This window comes from Thermobia domestica, chromosome 5 (genome assembly GCF_964235325.1).
Source record: "Thermobia domestica chromosome 5, izTheDome1.hap1.1, whole genome shotgun sequence".
Classification (NCBI taxonomy): Eukaryota; Metazoa; Arthropoda; class Insecta; order Zygentoma; family Lepismatidae; genus Thermobia; species Thermobia domestica.
This window is the reverse complement of record NC_137458.1, coordinates 67,269,083-67,279,251: the sequence shown is the minus strand read 5'-3', so window position 1 is coordinate 67,279,251 and position 10,169 is coordinate 67,269,083. Positions and strand designations below refer to the sequence as shown.

General features: G+C 36.0%; 1 protein-coding gene across 3 annotated transcripts in view; it reads right to left on the bottom strand.

Annotated features, from left to right (window-relative positions):
- Positions 1-5,812: 5,812 nt before the first annotated feature.
- Ccs (Copper chaperone for superoxide dismutase) overlaps positions 5,813-10,169 on the bottom strand; it is a 34,310-nt gene continuing 29,953 nt past the window's right edge. For 2 of the 3 annotated variants that reach the window (XM_081758725.1, XM_081758726.1), the window contains exon 7: positions 5,813-7,512. In XM_081758725.1, the coding sequence (XP_081614851.1) occupies positions 7,359-7,512 (154 nt within the window). In that variant the 3' untranslated portion in view covers positions 5,813-7,358. The remainder of the gene's footprint in view (positions 7,513-10,169) is intronic. The other variant, XM_081758727.1, reaches the window with a different exon arrangement.

Here is a 10,169-nt window from a genome sequence, read left to right as displayed (position 1 = left end):
AGGCCTTCATTGTAGAATTCTGCGGATTGCATGGAAAACCATTGTTCTACCTCCATTGTGAGCTCATCTGTGTTGTCAAAATGGCGACCCCGAAGTGATTTTTCATGTGAGAACAGGAAGAAATCACTTGGTGTCAGATCAGGAAAATAGGACGGATGCGGGAATATTCCAAAGCTACATCTAGTAGCTTCCATTGACGCTGCTTTGGATGCATGAGCTGATCCTTATCCGCAAGAAGGCAATCCCTTTGGTGAGTGTATCGCGCGCGACTTTTTTGCTTATCAGCATCTCGTAACTTCTTCAGTATTGAGCAATAGTAGTGTCAGTGAAGTACGTACAAATAAAAGTAGCGTGATCGTGATTAAATAAAGGGAAAAAATGTGTTGTGAGCGGAACCTTGCTGTGACGTAGGAGAGCGTATAGACCAGAGCACAGTACGTGTACGAAGTAGGCGCGCACTTTTGCAGTAGTATATTGGAAACAGTTTACATTGTTTTCATACTTGTCTGTAGTATTATTAATTAAAAATGACAGTCAGGCACGTTGCGAGAGTATATGTACGCATGACTGTGTGAGAAGTGACTTCTACTCGTGCGGTTGTGACTAGTCCGAACAATTCTAAGACGACAAAAGACATTCACTTTTTTGGCTTTCCTTAAGATTCTATCGCTCGCCTGGAACGGATTGGGAAATGCAAGAGAGGGTAACTTAAATCCAAAACTTCTAGGATGTGTTCAAAAATTCATTTCAAAGATAGTAAGTAACTGTTTGAGAAGTTGCTAAACACGACGAGTTGTTAAATTTAAATACAACTTTAACCTTCCAATTGCAAAACGGGAACTCATGCAACATGTTATGGATTCTTATAGATTTCAGTGAAGTCAGTGTGTCCTTTTTCTCCTAAAATAAATAAATTAATTGTGTCTATGTCTTGTTGAAATTCCTAAGTCGGTTCCTTATGCAGTCTTAATAAGAATGATTAAAAAATCACTGCATCGCAGCCCGCTTTTTTCTTCCTTCCGGGTATTATGCTTGCCTTTTCTTCAGGCATTCTTACAGAATTTTTCCCCTAGGGGAATCTACAAGAAAATAGATATATCAGGAATATATATGATAAATCTATAATGCAACGCACGAATCCTTTTCTCTTAGTATTCCAAGATAATTCAGAAAATCTGCTGCATTGAAACACTAACATTTTATATAGATTTTGGACTAAGACACGTCTAGCTGCTGTCCGCCATGTTTATCAGTTCCTTTTGATCGAAATGCTTATCTCAAGAGAGAAGGGAGTTTCATTTTCGTCAAGGACAATGGCTGCGTCTGAAATGTATTTTTGAATATAGCTTGGATCGAGATTTTGTCTTCATTTGATTCAAATACACTTTTCAAATATTTTCGATTAGTCTATTCCCCCTGCGAAGAACAGGCATTTCAGCTAATTTTGTATATATTACTCTTTTGCTCGAATTTAATTACGAGATGCGGTAGGCGCGGTGGCTCAGTGGTAGAGCGTTCATCTCCGGTGCTTGGGGTCCCTGGTTCGATCGCAGCTCGCGCCGTGTGGACTTTGTGGAAGACAAACACCGTGCTCGTGGATTTTCTCGCGTTTCCTCCCACTTTCCTCATTTCACCATTTCATTCATTTCTCATCATCACCGTTTCCTTTAGCCTAACCGGCATATACGTGGGACGTAAAACTTAAAAGATTTAATAAAAAAAAAAAAAAAACTCTATGGCCTATGGAACCCGGAGGTTCAATGCCGCGTTCACAAAAGCTCTCCACTGACTTCTATCCTTAGCTAACTGCATCGACTCATCTTAAAAGATTTAATAAGAGATGCAAAATAATTGGCTTTTATACGATTTTTTTATGACTTATTTTGGGGGGATACATAAAAATTTTTCCTTTATTTAACTTTTTGTGTGTATTTGTATTCGTCTACCTTTGTTTTCCTGTAGTGGTTTTCACACTTAAAAAAGTGCCTTTACAACACAGTATTTCAGTCCTATGTTTAGTAGAGCTGTCTTGATTAGTGTTCAAGCTGCAAGTGTACGTCATGCAACCCAACCTATCACAGATATTTTGGTTGCCTAACTATCTTACCAGTGCCTGAAAATTACACATTTTGTTATATGTGTTTTATATAACAAAATGTGTAAATTCAAAGTGTCAGGCAAGAGAAACTACTAACACCACATTCTCATTCCACGAATTATTTTACAATCTTTCACTTTCATTAATCATCCGTCTCTCTAGCGTACCACTGGGAGTAAAACTTAAAAAAATAATTTCCGTTTGGGACACACCACTATGAGCTTCAGATATTTTATTAGAACCTAATACGAGTTCAGATTACAAAATTGAAGCCGTAAACGGCTATTTTTGGTACGATGTTAGGATGATACATTAGTAAACATCCATTAGACTCCCATCAGAACATGTTTTCTGTTATATCATGTCAATATGTTTCAAATGGAACACTTGGGGATAACATTTTTAGCGACTTCATAAGCACAATGTCGATAGATATATAAAATATGTCTTTAGCTCCTAAAACACCGATTAGAACTTTTTTTTTTTAAAAAAAAGAAAAACCACTGGCGTAACAGCTGGACATAGCGACCAGCGGAACTACGTACAGCCTAACGACAAACACGTGGTTAGCGCATGGCGTCTTTATTCACGTGACTTCCCAGTTTGCCTCACGACGCTGGATGGACGTCGAAAATTGAGCTACACTGGTCAGGAATCGAGCTCGCGGATATGAGTCCAACTCTAATCAACTGACTACGGAGCTTCCGAAAATATTTGGTCTAGGAATTAATTCGTGCGGGTGGACAAGAGATGGCGCAACGAACGGAGCGTCCCACAGTTCCGTGTATCCACACATGTGTTGCAAACCCCTGTCATCGCGTATCGTTCGTAGTATAGGGCAGTGGATTAAAGCGTCAACAACACCAGTTTGTAGTTAAGTGAACATGGCGCAATTTGTGCCTGATAAAGTGTTTTTGCGGGGTGTCCTGCTGCATTACTTTAACATGCAGAAAATTGCGACTGAAAGTCATCGTATTTTGGTGGAAGTGTATGGTGACCATGCTCTAGCTGAGCGAACGTGTCAGAAGTGGTTTGCACGGTTTAGAAGTGGTGATTTCGGCTTGGCAGACCAAGAGCGAGCTGGACAGCCAAAAAAATTTCAAGACGAAGAATTGACAGCATTGCTCGAGCAGGATTCGTGTCAAACGCAGGAACAACTTGCAGCAGCATTAGGCGTTGATCAAACAACAGTCTCCAAACGCTTGAAAGCCATGGGAATGATTCAAAAGATGTCACATTGGGTTCCACATGAATTGAAAGACAGAGACGTTGAAACACGAAAAACCATTTGCGAATTGCTGCTTCAACGACAGAGCAGAAAGGGGCTTCTGCATCGAATTATTACGGGTGATGAGAAGTGGATCCATTACGAGAACCCTAAACGAAAAAAGGCCTGGGTGAAACCAGGTGAACCAGGTCCATCACAACCAAAACGAGATATTCACTGTGCAAAGGTTATGCTGTGCATATGGTGGGATATGAAAGGTGTGGTGTACTATGAGCTGCTGCAACCGGGTGAAACTATGAATGGAGAACGTTATCGACGACAATTAATGCGTTTGAAGCAAGCTCTGGCCAGAATACGACCAGAATGGGAGAACAGACATGATAAACTTATTGTTCAACATGATAACGCTCGCCCACATGTCGCAAAACCGGTCAAAACCTATTTAGAAAATGTCGGATGGGAAGTTTTACCCCACCCGCCGTATTCACCAGACGTTGCTCCTTCGGACTACTACTTGTTCGATTGCATGAACAACGATTTGATTGGACAGCGGTTTACTTCTTCAGAAGATATCGAAACATGGGTCTCTGACTGGATCGCTTCCAAGGATGAGGACTTCTTTCGCCACGGAATCCGTACATTGCCTGACAGATGGGCGAAAGTGGTGGCTAGCGATGGACAATATTTTTCTTAAGGTATTTATGTATTTTGTGTTTGTACTACAGCTTCAATGTGTGCGTACCAACCGCACGAATTAATTCCTAGACCAAATATTAACTGAAGATAATTTTCTGGAGCAAAATTTTTCCATTATGTTTTTAGTATAGTTATTGTTAACACTATTAGTCTTTTCACTAAATCATCTTTGTAGTTGAATATTACTATAATAGTTTTATACAATTTCGTGCTAGAGGCAGGGTGTGACGAGTAGGTATAAAAAGAACAAGAGCCATAATGACCAACAAACAGCCTTCAAATTTTAGGATACGCAGACGATATTAACGTCAGAGGGAGGAGTCTTAAAAACAGTGAAAGAACCGAAAGAAGTAGAGCTGAAAATAAATATGAAAAAAAAAAAAAAAAAAACTACTTGGGTCCATGAACAAACACATCAGCAAATACTCGGGACGAATCTTAATATTGATTCGCAAAAATTCGAAACAGTGAACGAAAACCCACAATCACATCGAATAATGACCACAGCGTAGAATCAAAAGAAGAGTTACAACTTCAAAGAGAACTTACTTCGCAGTATTTCCCTTACTAAAATCCATTGTTATCTTCAAAGGAACCAAAACTAAAAAGTTAAATATCGGTCTGAATGTTGGACTGTGTGGGAGAAAAAGACACAACTGGTGGAAAGTTTTAAAAGAAGATATTAAAGATTATATATCATCATCATAGGTGTTCTGCCATTATTGGCAGGTCTCTTGCCGCAACTGAGAAGCGTCCATACCCCACGGTCTTCCGCTAACCTCTTCATGTACACTCATGTCCAAAATTATTGTCGCATGTCTATAAATGTGTTGTAGGAATATAATTTGATAACGAATTCGCCCGGTATTTCTTATAATGTTAGTATGTATATAATCAGTAAAGACATGTATGTGGCAAATTTCATGTCAAAAGAGTATTAAATAAGAACAATAAAACCAAAATAAAACTTTTATGTCCATTTAACAACATTTTGTTTTACTCATTCTAATTTTCGTATTTATAATTCTTTTCCTATCAAATTTACCACAAATATACATTTCCTGATTATACATATAATATCAGTATTAAAAGTACCCTGCAAAATCATTATCAAATTATATTCTTACAAGAAGACAGTTATAGATATGCGACAATCATTCTGGACATCAGTGTACGTATATTAATGAAAGAAAGAAACAACGGATTTGAACTTATTTTTACACAGCAAATGCTCTATAGATGCAAATTATAACATATAAAGAGTGAAAAAACAATTGACTGGACCGGGATCTGCGACACATGTTGGTTAACGCATCGGTACGGTATACCGGAGATCCCAGGTTCAAGTCCCGGTCCACTCAATCGCTTTTTCACTCATTGTATGTTATATATGTTCATATTCTGTTGTATGAATATTTACAATATTAAAATCCAAGGGTTTTTTTTTTCACTAACTGGTCTACACCACAGCATTTAGGAAAAATTACTCCTATGTATTTTTTTTTAAATATATTCATTTCCAAAAATATACACATTGTTTACAGGGTGTCTACTGGAATACCAGAAAGTAAATTCATGACTTTTCATGACCTTTTTGTTCAAATTTTCATGACCATGGCGATAAAAATTTACCATTAGTAATAATAAACCCTTACCATCAGTGGTGCATCGGTTAAGATGAAGATCACATTATGTTCTTATTTGTCTAATGCACGTAACGTCGATTAGCTGACAACTAATTTTAAAATGCAAGAGCAATTTAAAAGGCAGTAAACAAATTTTTAATTGCGGTTCAAGTATGGGTTTAAGGCTTACCAGGTTCTACAGATTTAAAAAAATCTTGTGAACAGTCCCGTTACATTCAGCTACGTTTTTTATCTGCATTTTATGTACTCTGAATTCTAAATTTATAATTTTCGTTTACAAGAAAAGACTGATTACGTAAATATACAATTCTTTTCCATCGTGTCATATCTGAAATTAGCGTACATAAACATACTGATAAGACCTACTGAATTTGTTCATAATGGAACCTTCATCCTGGATGGAGTCTGATGCCTTCTTTCTTCTCTTTTTTCAAGGGTACTTTTACAAATATTTTTTTCTCAGTCTGCATACTAGTATCACATCAAAACTTAAAAGTGAACACAAAAATGGACATCTTGATTGAATATTACAAGTTCAACTTCTTTTTCAATGAGTTAATTTGAACATCAATTCCATCAAGTTCTGAAGTTACTGAGTCACAGAGCTTTACGTTTCAGTTCCAAACATACACAATTTACATTTCTTAGAAGTAAAGAAATAGCAGATCAGAAAGTTGGATAGTAAAAAGTTGTTACTATATTACAGAGACTAGAAGATGAAATGGGGAGCAACTAGGAAGACAGTAAAGTACCAGTTAGCCAGCACTAACTGGTGGGGGAAATTCTCACAATTACTGACCTGATACAACTGTTTCAGTACATGTAGTATGAGGTATAAAAATATATTCTGAGATTTCCGATTTTCATGACCAGTTGGGTAAATAAAGGACTTTTTCATGGCTTTCATGACCACTAAGCAAAATATATGACTTTCATGACCAGTAGACACCCTGGTTTATGATACACAAAAATAACAAATACAGTATAGTCATGTATAGATACATCAGCTCATATTCCACACAACAGAATTATAAAAATAATTCCCAATTTCTTTAATGAATATTTACATTATATTGTATGCTCGTATGTACATTCATAGAATAATTATTAATATATATATATATATATATATATATATATATTTCAAATGCACTAGTAACGTAACTTCTTGTCTATGAGCGCAGCAAATCTTATAAATGAGACCATTGCTCTGTAAAAGTGAAAAGGATATAATTAAACGATGAAACAAGAGTAGGAATAACAATAACCAAACTATATAAGTTCTGGCTTTGCATTCTTTTTTTCTGTCACTTACATCGTTACTATTACACAGCAGAAAGATATGGAAGATTAGCAGCACATTTCTTACAATCGTAATACAAATATACACAGAGACTGGATTTATCAGTGTTCTATGATCGTAAATCGGCAACAACAGAAATTATTTTTTTAAGTATTTTTCATTAAAAAATAAACTAATTATAGTTTCCATTCAATTTCATACAATCAACACTCACTCCGCTTCTACGTAATCCATGATGTAAATTTCATGTAACTACGTTTTTCTATATAAGATACAGTTTGAATACCAACAAAATATGACGACAATTCTCAAATAACTGTTTTCTTTTTAAAGGTTATTCCTAATCAATCAAATAAGTTTACTCATTTGTTGGAATTTTTTTTTTTATTATCTTTGCGGAGACTCACTCTGTTTTGTTTGACGCCCTGGACCTGCAAGGGGAACATCTCTTTCATCCCAAAGCGAAACACCGTCACAAGCACAAATCTTCTTCGGATTCTCGAACAGTCCAGCAGAACGAGCGATAATACCACAGGCCAGTCTGAAACAAAGCATTTTAAGTAATTTCTCCCCATGAATAACGATTACATTAATATAATTATCGAAAATACATGCACTTACTTAACTTTTTTGTTGCTGGTATCGAATACATTCGAGCGTTATAAACTATGGCTAAAATGATATAATCAAATACAGTCAAGGAAGAAAAAATCGGGAGTCATATTAACATTACTCCATTTTTTCAGGACACTGTAGACATGAAGAATACTACTAACATTTCATTACGTACATTTGTAATATTTATAAATTTTTGTTTACTAGTAATTTCAATGCACAGTTTACTGAGCAGTTTCTCACTTAAGTATCTGACATAATTAATCAAAACGTGTATTGAGAACAAATTTTAGTTGGTAATCAGCTAGTTGGTATCCTGAATCCATACATCGCGTATGTGGAAGAATTCAGAATATTTGTTGGATTACTACAATTTCTGCTGTAGTAGTATCAGGAGGTTGTGGAGTAGGAGCGGTGGCAGTGGTTTAATTGTTGGGTAGGTCACCAACTATTGCGATATCTCTTGGTGTATCTTTTATTACTCTGTCCTTCTAAACGGAGAAATCTTACCGATCTTACCATCTGCAATAACCATGTACGTTGACAGTACAAGCGCTTTCTAACCACTATACATTGTTCGACGTAAGCTCTAAACTGCGATAAACAAAGCCACGTGAAACTAAATCTCGCTGATTTGCTGTTGTCCTACCGACGCTTGTACTCCTCCGCAAAATAGTTCATGTGATTGCATTATTACTTTTACTATGGAGCTTCATATAAAACTGCTATCGTATTATAAATGACAAAAATATAATACGGATTATATACCAATACTGCAATCGAGTGTGGCTAATGAAACAATAGAAATAAACACTAAGCATGCGCAGTAATTATGGCGCCAACTCAACTGTGGACGGGTGTTCTGCTTTTAAAGTCTGAAAGATGACTGGCATGAATCCCGGTTCCGCGAGTGTTGTGGTGAAACACCAACAAGGCAAACCTTTACTCACTAAGCAACAATTGTTTACGAGCGAAATTCAAATACTTTTTTTTTAAATCTTTCGAGTTTCTTTTCTTTCTTTTCTGCTGTTACTGTAAGTATCTGGACAACACGAGACTGTATTCTTAAAATGCACGTGTATAATTTGCTCCTCCCCGTGGGGAGTGGGGGTGATACATCACTAGACAATCGTAAAATGAAAAAAATGAAATCTTTGAGTTTTATGTCCCACGGTTATGCCGGTTAGGCTAAAGGAGACGGTGATGATGAGTAATGAAATGGTGGAATGAAGAAAGTGGGAGGAAACGGGAGAACCCCGAGAAAACCCACGCACACGGTGTTTGTCCACCACAAAGTTCACTTGGCGGACTAGACAATCGTATTTGTAACAAGCGGAAGGATACAAATATTTTGTTTATCGGAGTTTAGAGCTTACGCTGAACAATGTATAGATTTTAACATATCAATAACTTAGGAGTAAATTAATCAATTTGAAAACGTTTTAGGAATAATTTGACCAATTAAAAAGATCTTAGGAATAAATTAAACAATTTGAATAAAACTACTGTTACAAAACCAGGACGTATTTCTTTATACGTTACCAAAAATAATATTTGAATTAATTTATTACGAATATATCAGAAAAAGAAAGTAAACAGGAGAAAAATGTTTTTGCTTCAGACACTATACAAGTAATTCATGGGAAGGGTGCAGTTAAAACAATGGACAGGCTTTAAACAAATTATACATCTACTAATCTCTTTAACTGCACATCTTCCGGTGACAATCATCACTGTCATTCGAACTCAAAAGTACCGAAAAGGACTTTTTTCTTACAGTTGATATAGAAACGTCAAGACACTCCTACTGTCACTAGCATCATTTTGCCAATCACTTGTGTCATCACAAAATGTATCTGAATACAGTTACACATATTTGTCTATTTCTTTTTCACTATTTTTATATATATACGGTGACCACGCCAAATGTTTTCACTAATGTTGAGAACTTCTATATTAGAGGGGAAGAACTTCTATATTAGTCTTCAGAAAAAAAATCCTGAATGATGTTACATGACCTAAGTGTGTGTTCCAAATCTTACACGTTGCTGTTTAGTCTTATCAAAGATATCGATACACCATAATTTGTTATTTTCTCTTCTGAAGATTTGTTAATCCAACATATCAAGAAGTTCTCATTTGTTAAACTTAGCCGCAACAGTAAGTAATCATCCTAAAATGTTCTTTATCCCCTTATTCCCACACGAAAAGAAAAGTTCCATTTAAAAAAATCCAAATTAAATTGAACACACTTTTTGGAAGAAAAGGAATTTGTAAACTTCCCGGAACGTACACAGTTTTTTTTTTTTTTTTTTTTGTTTGTTTGTTTGTTTGTTTGTTTAGAAACCACATTGCCTTAATGTTACGCGATGCCACAATATTTCTAAATACTGAGGATAATATTGGCAGGCCAAAATGTGTAATCAAACAAAGAGAAATTATGAAGTTTGGAAAATGAATTTTCGCCTATTTCGGAACTTTTGTCTTTGACTAATCGAGAAAAATAATTCGGAGTACGCAATGTACACAAGTGAATTTCCGGACTTTATCTTACGTTAGTCGTATAGTATAGTATTACTGCAG